The sequence below is a fragment of the Cinclus cinclus genome, chromosome 9, assembly GCF_963662255.1.
Source record: "Cinclus cinclus chromosome 9, bCinCin1.1, whole genome shotgun sequence".
Classification (NCBI taxonomy): Eukaryota; Metazoa; Chordata; class Aves; order Passeriformes; family Cinclidae; genus Cinclus; species Cinclus cinclus.
This window is the reverse complement of record NC_085054.1, coordinates 18,400,362-18,423,492: the sequence shown is the minus strand read 5'-3', so window position 1 is coordinate 18,423,492 and position 23,131 is coordinate 18,400,362. Positions and strand designations below refer to the sequence as shown.

The 23,131-nt window shown below is 38.1% G+C and overlaps 1 protein-coding gene across 1 annotated transcript in view; it reads right to left on the bottom strand.

Moving 5' to 3' along the window:
- The window catches only part of SLC49A4 (solute carrier family 49 member 4), a 64,259-nt gene that overhangs the window by 30,667 nt on the left and 10,461 nt on the right, over positions 1 to 23,131 (bottom strand). Inside the window, exons 2-3 of the mRNA XM_062498327.1 lie at positions 13,604 to 13,697; positions 719 to 981 (exon numbers count right to left, since the gene is read on the bottom strand). Of these exons, the coding sequence (XP_062354311.1) occupies positions 719 to 981; positions 13,604 to 13,697 (357 nt within the window). The remainder of the gene's footprint in view (positions 1 to 718; positions 982 to 13,603; positions 13,698 to 23,131) is intronic.

The following is a 23,131-nucleotide window of genomic DNA, read 5'->3' as shown; positions in this document are numbered from 1 at the left end:
CTTAAACAATTCTGTTTCCTTAAAGTTTGCTGCTAATCTTTCTAAGTGACAGGAAGAGGCATAGAAGCCATTGCAATAGAAAGAGCAAGAACATAAAATCCAAGTTTTATCAGGTGAATTTTATATCAGTGATTTTTTCCACTAAACTGCTGCCATAACATTGAAATTGCTCACCAGTAAGAATTACATGGTTTTAGCTAAAAACAAAATCTATTATGCTTTAATTTCAGCATTTCTGATTCTGTAGATTCTGAAATACTAATGATGTAATCATATTTGAAAGGCACGCACAGGTCATAAATTAAGCCTCAGTTAATGCAGAAGAGAATTTAATACTAAAAGACTATTGAATTTCCATCCTTACAGAAACAGTAAAAGAAATCCAACCTGTCATGGAAACACATTTTTAATGAAAATTCAATAAGCAAAAACCAGTTTTGAAGCTCAGGGAAACTCTAAGAAAACATTTCTCCCAAGATCAGCCGATACAAAGAACTGAATTACTTCTTTTCTTGTCAGTCTGTACAAAAGGCTATTTTAAAACCTTTCCTACACGAGAGGGAAAAAAAAAAATTAAGCCTCCTGACTTAATTATTTTCCCTCAGCCAGAGAGCAGATCCTGTGCAAACCAGCCACTAGAGGGTAGTGGTTCTCAAGCACCAAGCACACACGCTAGCATCTACATTTTGCGTCTTTAGGTGCTGTGGTTGACCCACACCTGCATAGAGCACGGCCTCGATGCGGTCCTTGATGTGCTGGGTGCTGCTCAGTGCCACCAGGTGAGCTGTGCCATTGGGAGGTGGCACCACCAGCGGCCCCACCAGGAAGGCAGCAGCACAGCCCAGGTAGTTGAGCAGCGAGGCGATGGCCGTGGCCGTGGCGCGCTCGTCCGGAGAAAACCAGGTGGTGGAAAGGAAGGGAGCCGCGTTCATCACCGTGGGCCCCGCCAAGCCGTTCAACAGCTGCCCTCCGTGAATCAGCCTGAAACACAGAACACACCACGGCCATTGGCATGACAACTGCTTGCTGGGATTTTTAATTAAAAAGGCACGTGAGATACACCAAGTGCTGGAGATGGAGCTACTGCACAAAGAAATGGAAGTGCAAAAGAAAGATATTCTATACGCTAAAGGAAGCCAAATTAGATTGATTTAAAGAATCTGGAGCTACTCTGATCTCATTACCTCATACAAAAGGAGAAGCAAATGTTCTCTTCAAAGCAGAAAAGGAAAAGGGAATAAAAGGAATTTTCTTTGCAGCAAAAAGGTATCATGATAGGATATAAAAGTAGAAAAGGTGTAGTAGCAGAAAAGCTTTAAATTACAAACATTGTAAACCTAACCCTCCTGCCTGCATAAATCCCAACCGAAGATTTAAATCAGTTATGGCAGATCCAAAATTGAAACACTTCAGCAAAATACTCTGCATATTTTTTCACTGCATTATTTATTTTTATTTACACACTCAGATGAGCTCTATGTGCCTACAGATGAGAAGGCCGGGCTGTTAGGGTTTCCAAGAGAGTCGTCTTCTCCAGCAATCTGGCCATTCTCAACATACTGCTGAAACAGCCAAGTAAACCCAGATTTTTCTCATTTTTCACACTCGTTGGGATTTAACAGATAAGGCTGGTGACAGAACAGAGATAGTACTTCCAAGCAGTGAAATCTCAGCAAAGTTTGGCTTAATATTAGTACAATGAACAAATACAAAAAGGACTTTTTGAAGGCTCTCCTACATGTGGAATTCAGTCAGAAATCTTCCACTTTGAATTTTCCAAAAAGTAATCATCCATGGAAGGCAAAACTATTTTGGAAATTATACAAAAACTTCATGTCTAAAAAACAGCTAGAGAGTCATGTGAGATATTGCAACCCTCCAAAGTAAATCTATTCATTGTGCAATAAAGTGGCGACAGATGATATTTTCAAATAGGTGGTGTTTTTCTAACCATAGCAGGAACTCTGTGTTATTGCTGCAAGACTTGAGTTGTGAGACATAAAAAGCTATGGCCTGAAAATGGGGACACATAAGCCAGCATTTAGGCAGTGCTTCAAGCCACAAAATGGCTGAATAATATACAGGGTAGCAAGAGTTTTTTAAAGCACACAAAGGAGCACAATATGCAAAAGAAATGCCTACAGACTCTTTACTGAATTAACAAGATAGATTGCAATATAAAGGAATAGATGCTACTGATTTTCAGTGGATAGGAAACAAAATTTTAAAACATAATTTAGAAAAAATACACAAAAAAGGAGGCACTATTATATATCATCTGAAGGAAACCCTTTCTGGGCTGGGACAGAAATAATATCCACACTTATAAGCAATTCAATGTTTTAGGAGGTTTTTTTAACGCTCACACAGAAATGACAGATTTCATTACTGGTGTTGATGATGTGCTTCAGATGTACATCACCAAGGCATGGTCAGGCCTTGTCAATGCTTGTTACGCTGCCACACACACTATACCAAAATGAAATAGTTTTAAATAAAGAAAATGTATTATATAAACAATGCTCTGGTGTTTTTCTGGAGGACACATTACATCAATCCCCTATGGTTCTACTCTAGACAAACCAAGGTATTCATGTGCATTTTGGTATTTTCATGCTTATTTCACTACAGTAAGTTATTCTCAAACTTCTAAAATGTTCCAGGATATTTGCAGAGCTACGGCACATCCCCAGAAACAACTGATTTCAGTAGCAAGTGAGGTAACTACTCATATAATTATTTTATTTTATTATATCCTCCTGCTCCAAAGTAAATTTAACACTTAAGTTGTGTTTCTGTTACTGTAAGTTTGGAAAACTGTGTCACCACAAAATAACTTTTAGAGCTTTGTGTGCCATACTACCACTTCTGTTCACTGACACCACTCTGGTATTATTGTTTCAACTCAAATATGCCCTCTCTGTAGTCATCCTAAAAGCAAATGAAACTCAGTAAAATCAATAAGGAGTACAGTAGTTCAGCAGCATCTGTGATCATGTAGGCACTTCATCTGATAGAAGAAAAGTTTTGCAAAAAAAATCCTAAACAAACCATCAAACTAAAGCCCCCAGTTTATATATTGTGAAAATTACACACACATATTCTTACCACGTACTTCAGCTTTAGATTATGTCTATCAAACTCCACAATCCGACTAAGGCTCTATAACCAATCTCTATACTCAAGGGAAGCAACAAGTGTTAATTTTACTTTGCAGATCCCAAGGGAGAAAGTAGTAACTTTATCCAGAATTTTAATTCTCTATTAGCTTTTTGTCTTTATTGGCTTGGATTTTTTTTTTGTTTTTTTTTCCCAAAGGGTGAGCCAATTTTGATTCTGTCAAGATGTCTTCTGTTGGTGTTTTCCTGGCTGCTCTCTCTCTCCAAGCCTTGTCCTGGCTGATGTGCTCTGTTGACACAGATTTGGCATTTATCACGCCTGACATTATCATCCAGGGCAGAGCATCTCTTCTCTTCATATTGTTTAATTCCTCAAGTCCAACATATTTGAGTTAATAAACACTATTTTCAGACTAAATTGCCATCAATATACAGACTACTACACCAAATATCTCTGCACATGATAACAGCTTAAACCCTATTTTATCTCTTTTTCAATACTGGGTTGAATTAAGCTGCTTTTTCCTGAGAAAAAGATTATTTGCATGGTTCTTCTGCATGTCCCTAACTCATTTCCCCAGAGAGGCAGGGATGAGAGATTCAAAATGCAATTCAGAGCATTTACTAAGCTGCTGCTCTGGGAGATGTATGTAGCAGCTGCTCCACCTGACAGAAAAATATGAACACAACAGTACTGGTGGCTTTCTTCTGTTTGTTACAACATCTTATCTAACTGCACTAGATTTTGGTCTCACAGCCCATGAGTCTCCTCTCGTACACCATCAGTGCTAAAAATTTGCTCCACACCAAAAGAGGTTTGTTTCTGTTATCCCCCAATTTTCTTCTTGTTTCTGTTACTGAAAAGGTACAAAGGGGAAGTGGATTTCCCCCACCACTATTCCAATTGCATTCTGCACAACAAGTTTTCTCTTTCCTGAGGAAAGGGATGAAAAGATAAGTTTAGCTCAGGATCTTACCCAGATGGGAAAACATTTTTCAGTCTCATTACACTATCAAGTGTAATGTTCATCTGTTATTTACCCAGCGCTGTTTTCAGATGTGTTATTTATCCAGTCATCATTTAATTATTTTCATGTATCAAAAAGCAGAAAGCTATTGAGGTCAAATGACAGAAAATAACATGAGCAGAAGGCTTTTTAATCACAATTGTGAAAGAGAAAATTGGAAAAAAGTTACACCAGAAATTAATTCTCAACTTATAAAATAATTGATGACTGTAGCTTAAAGCAAAACTGGGGAAGTAAGCATCTAAAATATTTTGTTTCTAACTGTCTCAGTAGCCAGGTCAGGACTCATTTTGATATGTCAAGGTTTTTGCACACCTGACCTCCCTGCTAATGGATTTATGTGCTCTGCCAAACTTGTAACCTGCAATTGAACATGAGCTCTTTATGAGCCCTTTTAAAGAACAAAAACAATTATTTGAGGACTGATAGTAAATGGTAGTGTGAAATACCACATGCCAAAGCATCACAGTAATGAGTAACTTAGACATTTACATTATTTGTCTATCAATCTCAGAAAATACACGTATGCGCACACACACACACTTTTACACAAAATAAAGATCACTTTTGTTCCTAAACTGGCCTCTGAACTGTAAAAATATAGTACAAGGGACAGTTCAAAAACAGCAATAGAAATTAGAGAAGAAAAGAACTCTTATCGTACCATACTGTCACCTCTTCCCCAATTTTTTTATCAAGTCACATTATAAATATTTAATTATGGAGTTTTCATCACCTCCCTGAGAAGACTTGGTACTAGTATCAGGAACTCACCTGGTTATACCTGCCTTATTCACTTCTTGCAGTCACTTGCAATATCCTAACAGGCAGCAACAAAGAAAACCAAGTATGGCTATAAATGCTGGAATTACAATACCACTGAGCAAACTGGGTATGAAAAAAAGGAAGATTAGACAGGAAAAAGGTTCTAGTGACTGATGATAATACCATACAGTTACGATGGGAAAGCACTTCCATTTACAGTCAGCTTTGTTTTTCTTTTTTCCTTGTACTAGTTGAAACTTTGCATGCATGGTCACAGTCACATCAGGTACTGGATTTGTTAAGCTATTTAAAAGCTGTGTGTTACGTAAGTGCTTTTTCTAGGTAAAAATCCAGACATTTTAGTGTTCCTACCACTGTGTGTCTAATGCCTGGACTTAGGAGAATTTTAAACGAAAGAAAATGTCATTAGTTTCTATACTCAGATGGGGAAAAAAAGGCAACACTGGAGGGAGAACTGTTTACTGAAAAAATTACTTTTGATACAATGGATTTAAAACCCGCAACACTAAAATACGTATCCAAAGCTCAGTTCTAAGATACACTAAGTGAACTTTTTCTGGGAAGACTAAGACTGGAGAAGTTGGATCAGTATTTTAACTGATCCACAGTGTGGAAAAAGCATTTTCACCTTTTCTTTGGCAGACAACACAATGAAGGGCAGGGCTGTTAACCCCAGTGTGGTGCTCTGACTCTCTAAACACAATGACCCCAACCAACGGGAAAATTCAATTTCTTTGCATTTTAGGAGGAAGTAGAGCTCATTTCAAGAACCCTGAGAAGATGTGATTCTGGGGCAGGTTTTTTGTGAAACTTCTACCATGCTTTTCCTACTCGCTGCCATGAGAATTGACCACTTAGTCACTTTTCAAACTTCTATGCAAATACAAGAAAATAAACTGCAATTCAGTTTTGCCACTGTTGGGCAAAATGTGAGGAGCAACGAAGTCATTGAGAGTGCTTCTTCTGCAGGAAGACAGTGGTACAGTGTTACAGTAAGTTTTCCACTTACTTTTGAAAAGCTTAGTATATGAACTGCTAATCCTAACAATTAACGCAAAAAGTAATTCTGGATAAAGAAGTTGATGTTTTATAGAAATGGATGGCTAATATTTCCTTCACATGCCTGACAATTTAATTCACTGAAACAAGTGGACTGTTCAACTCCTGTTAATTTGGAAGGCAAAATGGTTTACATAGTGATTAGCTCATTGTGGGAACTCCTGGAAGCAAATGAAAGAGACCCTTCCACTGGAGGACTTCAGAGAACTTTTGAAGTGCTACTGAATTTAGTGTCACTACACGACAACAAAGCAAGCAAATACCTCCTACTCTACAATGCCTATAACAACGTGTGATGCAAACTACTTGCCCAGGAAAAGGCACATGAAAAGCCATGGACTTACCCACATTATATATCAGGACACTGACTATACCTCAGAGGGAACCAACATTAGTTTTGTCAAGAACCACTTCTGATTTTCAGAAATCAGAAGGGAAAAGAGCTTCTCCTTTAAACTCACAAAAATAAATACAAAAACAGAACCTCTTAGTAAGTGGAACTTTTTCAGGCACTTTTAAGGCAAAGAGAATTAGGGAGGTCAAATTCATGCTTTACTGCAATTGACTGCTACAGAGTATGGGGAGAACTGATGCAAATGATGTTTTGTTTATACCCCAAAGAGAGCACAGTAAGGCTCTATGTCTGGAAAAAGGCTGGAAAGAAAAACACCTCTGGGTAAAGCAATGAATTCATCTATTAAAAATAACATTCTGATAGATGAATTTCATGGAAATGCACTTCCTTTCAATATTTTCATTAAATTATATATTTATACTACAAAAGCTTTCTGCCTTCTGGATATTCATGGATTGAGGCCATTAGCATTTTTTAGCTTGTTTTTGATGCATGCGACCATTGATATGTGGAATAATTTAAAACCTGTTTTTTCCCCATCAGTAAAATATTATTACAATCAGAAAGTCTGAGTCACTGTTTGGCACATTATTTCCAGAAACAGAATGAAAAAGAAAAGAGAAAAACTTAGAAATGCACATTTAGCCATTTTCATCAGGAATTAGGCTCATGTTTTACCCCTGTATGAACCATGGCCTCAGCACAGTCAGTCAAACCATGGGAGCAGACCTGGAAGGGACCAAGCATCTCCATCCCAGGCATCCCAGCCTCACGTTTCTTCTCCCACACTTAAACAGCAAACACATTTACAATGGTCTAAAAGACAGTGAGTTTTGGGATTAAATTTAAAAGACCGGAAAACCGGATTTACTTCAGCACTCATTACTGAGAGCCTGCTGAGAAAGACAAGTATTTGCAAGGAGAGGAAGCAGCAATCTCAGGCCAAGAGCCTGAGGTGTCCATCAGACATCCTGACAGAGGAGAGGGATAAGGTGGATGTACAGTGAGACCCCCTGGCACTGTGGTGACAAATTCCCTTGCATCCTCACTGCGTTACTGTGCAGCCATCACACTTGTCATACACCTGTGTGTGGGGGGGTGGTTCTTCACTTTATCCAGATTTGAAAGATAAGGGCACATAAAGTCAAAGCTGAGGGTTGTTTTATAAAACTTGTGTTTTCTGTTTTTTATTTTAAAACTAACCAATTCCACAAACCCATTACTAAAAGAATAAATATTTAAAGCAGCACTAATAGGGGATATGCTCATCAAATATGAACAGACCCGACGTACACAACATTGTAAACATCAAGGAGGCAATTACATTATGGGCTAATGAGGCAAAACGTACTGAAAAAAGTTATCAGGGAAGTGCACCAGGACTGGCTGCTATTTGGGCCGCTGTGGGAGAAAGCTGATTATTTAATACAAAAGAGGTCCTAAGTAGGATTTTTTAGTAAAAGAGTAGGAGTGTACAAGAGATGCAGCAAATTAAGGAATGGGACAAACAAGACCTATTTAAATATTCCTGAATAATTTTTCTTAAGTGAGTGAAAAAGCAAGATGGTGTCTTGATTATAATGCAGCAACTTCAATATAAATTTGATTAATAAGAATTCTTTAAGGACAGAAATTAGCCACCATAATATGAGTCACAAACCAAGACAAAGAGCTCAGTATGATTAAAAAATTAAATGTGTTCTACAGTTAATGATACCGCCTGCCATTATATGAGATGAAGCTAAATATCCCACAGAGAATATAAATTCTCTTCCCTTCCAGAATAGGCTTGCACTAACTGAGGCCTTGTAGAAATGCTGCTCACTAAATACTGCTGCAATACCAAGCCCTTTCTGAGTTTCTTTTAATGTGCTCCAAGAATTTAGACAGGGTCTGTAAACTGCTAATTCAGCAGCCACGCTGGCTGCAGGTGGATGACACTCACTGTGCCACGGCCAAAGTCCAGGACAGGAGCAAAAGGAAAAGCGTGTTTATGACCAGAACTTTCAAGTCATCTCCTTTTTCCACTAAGGCTGATCCAGCTGAAGGAGAAGCCACTTTGGCTGCCCTGGAGTGCCAGTTTTGATCAGGAGCTGCAGGTCCATCACAGGACATGTGGCTCACAGGACCACTGGGCAGCCAGAGGGACACTGAATCACCCCCCATGACCACCAACAAATAAGCAAAGCTGGAAAAAAATCATAATCACTTAAGAACACAGGACCTCAAATCTAAAACAAATGCTTTGAAGCAGAGGTTAAAAAATAAACCCTGTGTAGAAGATTAAGCTCTTGGTGGAAGTAATAAAAACAAGATAAAATGTTAAGTTACAGGGGCATTAAAAAATAAAAAAGTATTCCCCTTGTGAACCTACTCATGAACGACCTGTTTTCCTTTGTTCCCCATTTTCCTACTTTTCTGATGCCATGGATTAACCCAGCTCAGTCTTCCCCCAGCACTGTAGCACAAACCAGCACCATCAGCACCTGGCAAGTGCTCAATCTTAATGTTTTCCCCCTCTGCCTGCTGAGCTACAACATACAAACAGGTATGTTTATTCATCTTTCTACTCCCAGACCCATACTTTAGATTAAATCCTTTTTTCATTTCCCTTCCCTAGTGAGGTAGGGAGCACAAAACACTCGGCACACTCTGTCTTTATTTCTTACAGGTTGATTTGTCTACCATCCTTTCCTGACAAGCTCTTCTCATTCCCTAGAAAACTTTAATTCCTCTTCTCCACAGATGCTCCAGTTTCAGTTGTTTGGGGTTTTTTGAGCACAGAAGTGTGTTCAGTATTACCTGAAAATATGGGAATCCTAGAATGCCTTCCCTTTACTGAAACAATCTCTTCCAAGATGCCCCTTTGCATTTTTCATGCATAAGAATAGTGACTTATAGCAGTCTTAGGATCAGAAAAGACAAATAATGAGATGATCCCATTAATTTTTTAGGCTTTCAGGGACAGAAGAGGGGAAAATGTGGAATTATTAAAGGGAAAGTCTAACAAGAGTAAAATACAAACTGGGTTGCAACCAGCTAATAGAATCAAAATGTACCAAAGATGTGCTAAGAGTGCATCTTCAAATATAGTAAAGGAAAGAGTTCACAACAATGTATCTAAGAGTAAGAGAAATATACAAAATCCTAAGAGCTGGTAATATTAACAAAAAGACCCATTTACAGGATTTACCAGCTATTGATGTGTCTCCTATAAACGACTGTGTAAACAACCACTTTGTTTCCACTGTAATTCTCTGTGCTATTCTGCTGGATTCCCAACAAACATTTTAATGGCACTTACTGCCAAGGAGCATCCTCTCACTGCCATGATGCAAGGTCCTCAATAACTACTTATCTGTTGTGAAATCTAATGTGAAGGACAAACACTACCAGCCCACAGCATAACAAGTTCCCAAAAATTGCTTAATTAATGTGTTCAGTACAAATGACAAATGATGTTACATCCTTTACTTCCATGCCTTTAACTACCCTGTCTTTCAAAACATTTTAAGAAGTCTTACATCACACAATCAGTTTTAAAAGCCAAAGATTTATGGCTGTGGGCTGATTTCATAATTTTATTTCCTTCTTTTTTGCACGCTTCAGCTCATACAGCTTTTTGCCTAGATTTAAGATCTAAGATGTATGTAAATCTACTCCTAAACAAGAATACAAGGTAAATATGAAGTGCTATGTGGAGGGAAGAAAACAACTCTGATTTAGTCCATAAAAAAAATGGCCTCCCGGTAATGTTATTGTTCAGGATAAAATAACCAAATCCTAAGAGTCCAGTGAAAGTACCTACTCAGTGACAAGAAGGTGTCAGAAAGGAAAGGACTGGACAAAATGCAGGCAAAAAAGCATTAGTGATGTTCTTATAGCCTCCAGGGAAGGAAAGAAGATTCAGGAAAGGTACAGGTTGGTAGCATCTTTTTTCCTTTATGTTCTATATAATGTATACTAACTGTGAACTAAATAAACAGGTGTGGCAAATGAAGTTTTCATAACACTTCGAAAGGAGCAATAAACTTGGGGTCAATTTACTGTCATATATCTGGCACATTTGACAAACTCAGAAGCACATGGTACGTAAGAAAGATTCTTTTTATGTCCTTGTCTGTATGATAGACTCATTAAGCTCAAAGGTTACTGGGCTGGGGAGGAAAACAGATGAAAAGCATATGGGTACATGAAAGGGACTTTATTAGACCATGTAAAGGATGGATCTTCCATGGAAGTTCACACTTCAACATTTTCACCATGTACTCCCACTTCAGCCCGCACTGAATTTATGCAGTTCTGGCATGGATTTCCAGTAAAATTTTAGGTCACACACTGGCAGAGAAGAAAAATTCACCACAGCAAAATTCACAGCTGCTTCAAGAGACACACTGAAATACGCAATTTGAATTTTCCCTCATATGCATAGGCACCAAATGTACTGTAAAGAGAGGTTAAGGTCCATGTTTAAAACATGACTTGAAGGACTGGGGATGGTCTTAGTCTGATATTACACACTACAACCAAAAAGAATAGACTAGAAAGGGGCTTTAAAAATACACCTGGATATTACAGGTCTGTTTGAGATAAGGAGCATAAAGCAGCCAGGATTAAATGTCAGTCTTAACAGTGATTTCCTTAGGTCTATGACTGCTCTGATAGGTGGAAGGCTTTAGTAGCTCTCCTTAAAGTTAATCACAAGAACTTAGGGAGCAGAGACTTCTACAAACTACAAAACCCCAATTTAAGCCTTACAAACCTTATGAACATTCTTATAATTTTATGTATATTAACCCTCACAGAATTGTCCCATGGAAATCTTCAGCATATTCCTACAGATTACTCACAGACTGTAAAACATACAAAAGCATTTAAAGAAATTCCAGTTACAGTGGCTTCTGAAATTCTTCCGATTAGCTTGTGTGTGATCTTGTCCCTCTGACAGGCTCTGTAACATTCAAACTGTTGTATTAACACATATACACATTTAGAATAAGTGCATAATTTGGTGCTCAGCCAGTTGTGGCTAATGCATTAAGCAATAATGCTTATCTCAAAAATATTATTTTATTTGTTATCATACTTCAGATAATGGTTGAAAACTGGCCTTAAGCCTTAACCCACAAAACAAGGTGAGTTACGGAGTATAACATCATACCGTCTGTACAATTATTTACAAAGTCTCAAGAAACTTCACTGAAAACCATTCTTTTGCTTCACACAGTTTGTTGTAATTAATTCTTGGTAGAATTTTTAATCAAACTGTGTAAAACTGTGTAAAAGATCAAGCTTCTTCCTCATGCAGAGCTACAATTCTTGCAAATTTCTTTTTTGGGAGGAGAATAAGTAGGCCAATTTATCAGGTTCAGATGGAGATGATACATATTTTCACAGCTTGAATATATGAAATTATTAACCTTTTCCATCAGTATTATACTCACATTCTTTTTTTGTTTCCTATATAGTTTTCAATAAATTTTTACATCATGTTTTATACATCTCACTCATCAGACTGTAGAGTCCAAAGCCTTTCTTTGTTCCTTGGATGTTTCTCCTTAGTTATGTATTCCATTGTCTTCCTAGGCCTGCTTTCTGCAGCTACACCGGAAAACCTTGTCTAAAGGTGATAAGAATTTGTGGAAACTCTCCTTCCCACTCCCCAGATGATACCTCACATCTAAATCCCACCTGGGAATTTTCATCTTCTCAAGTATTTACATTGTTCATCCTTGCTTTGGTAAAGCCTAGGGCACCATACCTCTTCTGGCACACATCATAAAAAAAGCTACATAAAACACCACATTTCATCGCATTTAAGCCATCTGTCCCATTTCAAAGGTATTGATATTTAAACCAAGACTGATGAGAATGAATAAACTGAATGCTGAGCACCTGCTGACATTTTAAGAAAACGTAAACCGAGGGCAAAATAAGGGCAGCTCTTTCTGGCCACCCAAACAGTGCATTTTCCTCAAAAGGGTCACTGTCAAGGGTAGCACAGTATAGTTAGTTCAGCCTGCTCTGCTCACAGTCCTTGAACACCATGTCAAAATGGGCAATACTGGGCAACAAACATCAGAAGCATCTTGAGTGCTTCTTTATATGCTCACATTAGTGAAGCTGCATCCCCCCACCTGACACTCTGCTCTCAGTTTACTTATCAGGGCTAGTTTTACAATTCATGTGTTTTTTACATTCTCAGTTCTCTCTCTGAAGCTCTTCTTTTTTTTATCCACAGTACCCAGTCATCAGCTTGTAACTTCACACCGAACATTTTCTTTCTCAGCTTAAAAGGTTCCCATCCTGATTTTCAAGTTAAGCAATATGAAAGCGATTTAAAAAAAAACAAAAAAAAACTTGCTGAAGTAATACCAGGACTGTGTGGTAGAATTCAAGCTGACAAGAATTCAAGGGGGAGAAAACCCAACCCACATAAAATATTTTATTTGTAATATCTTTTCTTAGTGTTTACATATTATGCAAGTATAACCAGCAAAGAACCAGTGCTACTGCTTTTTTAAAGTAGCAGAAAAGTGTCGTAATGCCTGCATATTCCCACCTCGTTCACACTAAGAGGCAAAAGAAAGTTAACAAGTGATCCATATTCCCTGGCTGTGCAAAACAAGTACTAGTCCTTAGTGAGAATACCCAGATTCAGGATATGTTGATGGAACAATTAAATTGTTTGGTTTGTGGGATTTTTAGGAAAGAATCTGTTTCTATCACAAATTCGTAAAGTGCGCATGTACAGCAGATAATCATTTAACTTCAGAAAAAGTACAAGGCTGCTTTGGAACATGAAAAAGGCCATTTTGCACAAATTCATCTGTCTCACGGCATGATTCCATACATTCAATATGAGAACATGAATTATTTAACATTTGCATACAAATTACTTATTTTTGGGGGTTGAGGCATGGCTCCCTGTGTGATCTTGGGCCAGTTTCTGAACCTTGCTAAATCTCTGGTTCCTTATTTGCAAAGCAGATTAATTATAGTTATGCAGAACGGGGTGAGATTAAATTAATTCAAGCTTGTAAAGGGCTTTCTGATCTTCAGATACTATGGAGAAGAAGGACTAGAAAAAACCATTTAAGAAGCAAAGAAGCACGTAAACCCATGGCCACACAACAAACATTTGGTGTATCAGCTCCATACAGAAAATTTGTACTAACATTCCTTTGTAGTAGCAGCAAAAGCTGTATTAGCACAAAGAATAAAATACATATATTAAAAAGAATTAATTCACTTACTTCTTCCTAATTTCTAGGTCTGAAACTGGAACACATCTGAGGCCAGCTCCCAATACCATGAGGGATGATGTTAGTAGCACTGTTACCCTCAGACCTAAGATGAAAAACAACAGTATTTTGCAAGTTAAATCAATAATGTTACAAAAGAAGCACTGCTTAAATATATACATATATACATATTTAAATGCAGTCTCACAAAAATAACACCTATTTCTTTCAAATCATAAGCACTTTAGTGCTGATATAAATTTCAGACACATTATGAAACCCTGAGTTATTTTCTACACTTACACTCCAGAAATACAAAGGCTTACTCTTGGCATAGTAACATGCAGGAGTGTATCCAAAATCTTTACATTCTTGAAAGTGAAAAGTGGTAATAAAAGTATCATCAAAATGTACAATAGTCCCTTCAGAATTAGAGGCATCGGGAAACATGCTCTACTGATTTATCTGAAATCTAGGCAGAAGCAAAGAAAAATTTGGACTTGGTCATTCTTCTCCAACCACTTAACGAGCACAGACACAGCACTGCTATTGTTTTCTTTCATATGCATTTCATCCCAAAGAAACAACCATTATTCAGGAGGAAAAAGTGTGACTATTTTTTTGCAGTCCTTGCAATTAGGGCAGATTTTTGCTGCTCTCAGCTCAAATTGTCAGAGGTTGTAAATATCACACATTAGAAAAAAGCCACAATTGACTGATTCCTTGAATATGTTTTTTTCCTCATGCGATTTTCAACTGAGAAGCCCTGAGATTAGAAACAACCTTATCTTCATGCTGCAATTCCTTTAGCCAGCAGTTTGTTTGCTGTTAAGGTGTTTCCATCAGCAGCAGAGAATAATGACAGCTGAAGGGCTTAAGCTGCAGAATCTTGCAAAACACCAAAAATAAATACTTATAATTAAAAACCATAGAGAGAGTCTGCATCTGTGAAGTTATACACTTTAAAACAATTTCACACCAACAAATAGAAAATAAAGGGTCTCCACATTCTTAGAAGATAATAAAAATTATTAATGATGACAAACATGTAATACCTCTAACATTTAGGTAAAACTAGTAATTACCAAAAATAAAGATGGTAAAGGAACCTGCCCTATGGTAAGTCACCTATCAAACAAATGACTGATTCTTTCTAAAGCTGCCTATTTTAAGAGGAGTATTCCCTCTGACTCCTGTAATCAGTATAGTTCAGGCAATAGTTGCCTTAAATATTTTGTCTGCATGTATTTTACTAAAATGTGATTTTACTGGGTGAGACAAAATTTTGCCCATGTTGTGACAGTTCTTAGTGAACCTCACCCATGGGTATGCAACTCCTGGTACCAGACACTCCACAAACCAAACCAAAGACAAGCTTCTCTATCAACCAGCGTAGCCCAAAACAATCCAAACAAAAATAAGGCAGTAAATAACAGGTTTTCTGAAATGGAAGTGAGACTTCCTTTGGTAAGGTTCAGTTATCATCACCAGGAATGCCAGCTACAGTGATGCAGCTCCAAAGGACACCTCAGATCCCTAATGCCCTGGAGAAGTATCATCAGCCAAAAATATTTCTTTCCTGGTAGGATTTCCCAATGCCTCTCCTTAGTTCCTTGATTCTGCCCAACCAGCAAATGCTGCTGTTAAACTGGTTTTTCTAGTGTGTTCAGAGAGGCCTAAACAAATGCCCATTTAATATGTCTGTTTAAAACCTTCATGCTCCTATGTTTGCTGGGCCACCACGAGTCTTCCTGCGACATTATCTCCACATTACCATACTGCCTGTGCTGTGCTGGGGGCAATCATGTGTATCTGGATTGCATTCATGATGCTTTTGCCTTTTCTTCTTGGAAATTAATTTTTGTTAGCACTGCTTTTGTATATAATAAAAATTTGTATGTAGTAAGGATTGGAATTGTATTGATGGAAAACTGAAATATAAATCTTTTATATGAAAACCCTGAAGTTTTCCATTACGAAATGCTGTAGAAATTTTTCTGAAGAGCTCTAGTAAAGTACACACCACCTTATATTTCCATATAAACTAGGTTCTTTTTGAACTACATTTCACAAAACACGGTACATTCTGCCTTTCAAGAGACACAAGGACAACATGGAAGGTGCTGCTCACAGGGCCCCGTTTGAAGTGCAAGCTAGGGGCAAGCCCAGGACATAGCTGTAAATGAGAAATATAAATTTAAGTTTAAATCACCACAAGACCCAAAATGAGTGTTTCCATACAAAAAATACCCTATTTGATTTCTAATTTTTAAGAAAATCCCTAAACCAAAATATATACAACCCAAGGAAGTTTTAAATTAAATCTGCACAAAAATGTCCTTAAAAAAAAAAAAAAAACCAACGTGAAATTTGGTGAAAAATGAATTAGATGCTGAAGTTTGCCTCCAGCCCTAAATTCAGGCTTATCCTTAATGTCAACCTCACATGTCAGATAATTTTAAAGTAAAATTATCTGTTAAAACTTCACAACCATGTATGCCTGATCTTTTCATTCTCTGAAATCCTAATCTTGAATATTATTTACTGTAAGGTATCCCTTTAAAATATTTTGATTGCCCAGGTGATTTTGTGTCAATTTTTTCTGTTTCCACCTTAACATGTAAACACACCCCTGAAAATTCCTTCGGTTAATGCTGCATGCTGAAAATGATGAGACCAAAGTGAACAAAATACTCAGACAAGCAGCATATTAGACATTTTCTTTGCTAATTACACAATATAGTTTTATCCTCTAAGCACCTCACCTTATTATTTTGCTTTACATTTTAACTCCTTTCAATCATTGTTAGAAACCAATCTTTTTATTCATTTCAGTATTTTTGTTTTGAATGCTGCAGTTGTTGTTACACTGAATTTGACATCATGTATTACTCTAAAAGGTGCACCCCAGAGTGCTTAAGATAGCAACCATGCATCATGGAGACTATAAACCAAAGTAACCAACGAAGCTTGAAAAACAGCCTGTGAATCTTGCAGAAAATTATGTCTCTACTTTAAAAGATCTAAGTAATTCACTCAACCAAGAGATTTTGTGTAGATGTAATTAACTTCATTAATTCTACCCTGATAATGCAAGCAATAATTGGAGGGAGGGAGGAGGATACAGCTTCTTAAAATCCATCATTCAATTTCCATCCCTTTCTATCAGAGATTTCTGACACACGGCTGGAAGGGGAAGAAATTCCTTTAAATAAGATTTTCTGCCAATGGATGAAGTTTTGTGTTCTTTACACCTTGACTCCTTAGCTGCTCCTTCCCATCCTGTTCTTGCAGGAGGTTTCTGGGCCACACAGGTAGCTCTTGAGCAAATTGTGGCCTTGCTCAGAACAGCCAAATTTCATTGACAGCAACAGAAAAGTCCAAGCAAGCAGCAGAAGTGGAGTCAGTAATAAAAAATGACATATTAATTATCATTTATGAATGTAACAGTCGATATTGTTCAACTGTTTAACCCTCCTGTGGCTCGTAACACCATCTGCTTTATGACTTCAGCAGTCAGTGCTGCATTTACTGTTTCATATTTCTTTTTAAAACAACTGTCTCCAAATTCTGGCCACTATTACAGATTAAACAAACTCTCAATCCCCCACCACCCACAGCCCAACACAGAGCACAGGGAGAACCCCACCATGCTGGAATGCAGTCGCACCCAGCTGCTCTTCAGCTCCCTCACAGCATCAAGCAAGAGGCAAGGATGCAAAAGCAAGGATGTGGGTGCTGATGCCCCACAAATCCTCCAGCATGCCTTACTTTCAAGATGCTTTTCAAAATATATGAAAAGAAAATGCATTCCCCCACCCCCCACATTACTGACTTGTTACCCAATGAATTAATTATTATGCCCAGTTTAATAATAAACTTAACAAAAGATGCTGCTGTCCTCATTCCAACAATTTATGCATTAGTGTTTGTCATTCACGAGAAGAATGTGATTAACTCATTCCTGTGCATCCCCCACCTGAGCCCTGCACAGCAGCTCCCTCAGTTCCCCACTACTGCTACAGAGCACTGCAAGCAGCCTCTTCCAGCTCAGACCATCACACACATGGCAGACATTGTTTGAGTTTGGTTTCCCCTCTACAATGAAGCATTCATCCTAAGGGAAATCCCAGCTGGATGGGCAGAACAGAAAAGTTTTCACCTTTCTCCCTTTTTTAAACAGAAGTTTGGCCAGAGGAAAGGATGCTGGATTCAGCCCTTGGCATGGCAGCAGTGATTTCCCTCATACAGCTCACACACCCTGCTCTTACACACAGTAACATTTCAGGGGTTTCCTACCTTCCCCTGAAGATACTAAAATCAGTTCTCACAAATACCAAGTACAACAAGGCTCTGAGTAGAAACAAGCGACATCAGCCTCCTGCATATTTTCAGTTTTTAAAGACTGGGCTGAAAGCACAAATGGTCCCCTTCTGACACTGAACTGAGAGCATTTTCTTAACTTCCTATCATTGTGACAAAACCAGCATCTAGGTCAGAGAAAATAGAATGTAAAAGCCTGTCTTGGTCCACACACACCAGGAAATTTAAAACTCACCAATTGCAACAGCTGTTTCAACAATTCACTGTTAAACTGTGCTTTTCCTCTCAATTTAAAGCAAATTTAAAGAAGTTCTTATTTTGCCTTTCTTAACCAAACAGACCACAGTCCCTGCATGTTTCCTTCTATGAAATTAACCTATAAAAAACAACTTTTACATTTAGGTTCAGTAAGTAATGTATTGAGCTCCAAGTTTTCCACAATTTTTCTTTGGGCATGAAATTGTTTCTATGTCTTGTTTAAATGTCCTCCTTACTGGTCAAACATCATTTTTAAATGGGTTTCTTTGCTGGATACCAATTCTCTGTTTCATATGATGGGTCTGCTCCTCTCCCTTCTTAATATATGCCTATACATTTAGCTATAATTTAAAAAATGGCTTAATTAAACAGCTCCCTTTATCAAGGAATCCTGAAAGCACTGCCCACACACACCATCCCCCAGAAATCTTTGGATTTTTAATGTAATTCCAGAAAAATTATACTAATAGCTGCAACATTCACTCTCATAACATCAATTACTTTGTCATGATTAAAATACAAAAAAAATTTGCTTTCTACTAAACACAGAGAATAAAACTTGCATTGTGCCTGCTCTGTGCCAAATTGACTACAGTCATTAAGGAGGGTAAGTGGCAATCCTTTCTCAGAAGGGGCATCCTTGCATCAATGAGCAATACAATTTTCAAAGAAAACAACCTTTTCATTGATGTAAAAATACTTCATAGCTGAGATGTGGTCCCAGTCTTTCTGCTAACACATGGAATAAACTTGAAAAGTTTACTGATATTGGGCCTGCCTTGGATTCCACAAAGGCACTTGATTGCAGAGTGGCATAAATTGTGTTTGGAAACTCAGTAGAAAAGAAATACATCCTCAAGAATAGCACCAAAGAAAACTGGGAACCAAATACAAATACTGCATGCATGAGAGAACAACTACCAGGTCACATGTAGCTAATCCAACATTACAGATTCACAGATAATTCTGAGGTGGAAGGGACCCACAAGGATTGAGTCTAACTCTTCTGTGAATGGCCCATACAGTGATTTAGCCCACTACCATGGTGTTATCAGCACCATTAACACCATGCTCTAATCCTAGTTTGATGACCAAGGTATCATTGGTGCTATTGCTGCTTCTATCACTGGGTGCTATTAAGCACAACCTGGACCTCCCTTTCTCCCTGGGTACTTGATGCTGATGCTTCTGATATTGCCCCATTTCAAACATCTGTTTTTAAAATAAGATGAAGCCAAGTGCTTGCATTCATTTCCTTGGCTTTATGTGGCACTGCCAAGACAGCATCCCAGTTTCAACTGGAAAGATTTAGGACCTGAGTACTTTTTTTTTTGATTGAAAATGAAGCTAACTCAATTTAAACATCCTACAAGACAGGTGACAGCACCCCTCTAGCATCAAAATGTAAGAACCAAGATCTATTATATAGAACCTGCCTGAAATAAATTAAACCCAGAGCTACATTTCAACCCACAGTCTTGTCTAGGGCACAAGATCTTTTCCTATACTAATCCACAACACACCCCCAGTTCCACCTTTCAAAGGAAGGTTGCAGGGCAGATTCCAGCTGACGCTGTTCCAATTTGTGTCTGACATAAACAGCTGGCAGATTGAGATGCCCATATGAAATATGTACTAGAAACTTCTTGAAATGTAGACCTAGGAAGGTAACGATCTTCAGAGGGGCAATTTCTCTTTACAGTATCTTAGAGCTGTTGCAACAGAATCTGTCAGCAATTGCTGCCCAGTTAACAGCAAGGCTATCAACAAGAGTTTGACATTTCTATATACATTGATTTACTTGCAAAATTTAAATTTGAGAAAGCAAACTCCGTACACAAACACAAGTTGAAGTAAAATAGTTCCTGTGATTTGGTCAAACTTTCTCATCAGGGTCAGAATTTCAGTAGAGCAAACATCCCAGAAGTGTCATCACCACTGATGGGGGAAACCCTGCCAAATTAGGGTGCCAACAACGAGATCTGACCCACAGATAAAGTAATCTCTGCTGCTCACACTTGCTGGATAGACATAGTAAGGCTGTGTGCAAACTAAAAGCATGAGGGCCAATACACGCTTTCTTTTCTCCAGTGTACCTCTCAGAGGAAGAACATGCATTCTCTGCATAACATTGTCATGTGCATCCCTGTAAGGAGAGTATCCCTCCCAAATACTGAGGCTAGTTAAGAACTTTGTAAAAAAAACACAATATAGGTCAGAGACTCAAAGCACAAAATTTACCCTGTCAAGTGTTTCACAGAGAAGACACTCATCCTGAGGGAAATGACTGAACACATATAACCACAGAAACAGAAAAGGAAGCTGACAGAACATAATTGTGAGAAACTAAACAGAATGCAATTGAGAGTTATTACGACAATCACGTAACCACTCTGCAATTCCTGATCTGCTGCATCTTTTTTTATGTGCACCCTGACTGTAAGGAAACCAAGACACTTCAGTACACACTCTAATTGCACAGCTCACTTCTGGTTTGTATTGTAAATACTGCTCCTGTTTTTAAGTTATTTTTATTCTTCCTCACACACACACCTCCCTAACATTCATTAAAGTATATTAAGGTCCTTAATTTTTTGTTTACTCTAGATACAAGAACCTGACTGCAGCCATGAGGAAGAACAAACTGAAACAGCCACATCAGGAGGCTGCAGGGTGCTTTTATCTCATTTGCATGGATGAAGTCAAGGCCATGTGAACAGTGGACATATACTGTTTTTAACATTATCCCAGTGTATCAGGCAAGCACATAATCAAACTCTAAAAATATGTCAAGGAAAGCATCGCTTAATTCTCCTGCACTCCTCTACATTTAGTTATTACAGATTTAATGATCCAAATTCTTTGCAGAGCTGGCTCCACTACCACGGATTTCACCACAGCTGGTGACACCTGTGTTTACACCTGCAAATACAAAGCAAGTATTTCAGAGTTTGGCAGCGATTTGTAAGTCCGGTACTGTAAATAAAATAGTCTTTTTTAAGAACTGAACAGCTTAATCTAAGCTTTTGGATCTACAAAAAGGTAGCTTACAAGTAATGAAGCTTCCTTCCACATGGCAGTGAAGGATATTGAAGCATTCTAACAGTTCAACATCAACAATGGGAAAAAATGGCAAAATATGTAAACTAGAAATCTGCATTGCAAGTTTATACAAGTGTTGTAAATTCTATTCAGCAATCCAGAGACTGACATTTCGCCTGAACAGATAAACAAAGTGCTGAGCTGAATGGTATTTGCCTGAAGATCAAAACGATTATTTTAGAATCAGCTTTAGACCCTTTACTGGAATATCTCCTGTTCTTTAATAACATGTTTCTTTGTTTCAAGGGAGACCAATTATTTTAGCCAATTATTGTTATTATACATTTTACTGCAGAAAGCATCCATTTTATCTGCAACTAATCCAAGTGCAATGAACCTCTCTTAATGTTTGCAGAGCATCTCTGAGAAGAGAGCACTGGCCTGGGGCAGCAGGACCTGCATCTCTCAACATACCTTATGAAATTGGGCAGGCCACTTCTCTTCTGCTTCCCTTTTCTCTCTTTCCCCTTCCCTCTGCCTTGTTTATTCAGGCTATGAACACAGGGAAACATGAGCCAGTCTCACCATTAGTATTAGAAAGTCTGTTAAATCAGGTTTTCTCTTCACCTGAGGTGTATCCCACCACCAGTGCAGTGCTGGGATACAACAAAAAAGAGCTATTTAAGTACTTCCTAAATCTGTGACATTAACAAACACTTGTATGAATTGTTCATTCTTCTCTCACCACAAGTAGCTGCTTTCTACTCTCAACACCAGCATGTAATAAAACACAAAAATTCAGGTGAATCATTGAATCTATCTTTGCCATTTGATACAATTAAATCTACATAATGGCAGGTGACAGTGTGTACATAGAAAGAGATGCAGAGCAATTGACAAAAATGGCCAATAATGCAGTTGGGGGCTAAACCTCCTCACCAATTCTGAAGCTAAAGAAAGGACGTCACTAACAAGTTGACAAAGTACACAACAATAAGCCTTTGCTCTATCTCTCCCAAATGAAAAACACTCAAGTTGAGTGTTTACAGCACCACACAAGGGGAGGGAAGCACTTTCTTTTCTCTTTCCACTCCTTTCAAGAACTCCCAGTTGCACAGCAGGCTCAATTACCACATCACTAAATACAGAGCCTTACCTGTGGCAACAGAGAGCAAAAACAACCTCTCTTACACACATCTGCCAGGGAAGATGTTCTGTTGTTACCTTGATAGTACTTGCTCACGCCACTCAATGGTGCATGAAATTCTTCTTAAGAAGCACAGAGGCATTTTGCTTTGCATCAACAGAGTAACAAGAAGCAACCGTGCAGCAAGGATTGGCAGCTACATTAAATACTGCCTAGTGCATCCACTAAGCAGGACACTAAGTGCAAGATTTCTTCTTTTTATTATCCCTGCTCAGAGTGGGGGAAAAAAAGAGTGGGAAGAGCTTCACTGATGTAATATCCATGCAGGTCTTGTGACTTATATGAAAGGTCACTGGAGTAAGCTTTCAAATTCTCTCTGCATGAACAGTTTCAGTGTTACTTTAACATTATAATGCATCAGGCACTATTTAAGGTACATTGTTCATTCTAAAAGACATCTTTTGCAGCACTATAATGAGTCCTAAACCCATCATATTTTTTAAGGGTCCTGATCAATTCTTTAGGTTCATGTGATTAATTAAAATTACAACACCACCGCCTTTCTCAAGGATTCAAAAGGGATGGCTCTTATCAACAAATCAAAAAGTAAAACAAAAAAGTTTCTAACTGTGGTTATACTTGATGTCCGTATTCTAGAAAAACACCAGAATTCTTTGCAAAAAGCAGAAGACCTCTCACTTTCAAAATATCTCACTCCCTCTGGATGAGTCACAGATCTCCAGCTCTAAAAACAGGAAAAATCTAAAAAT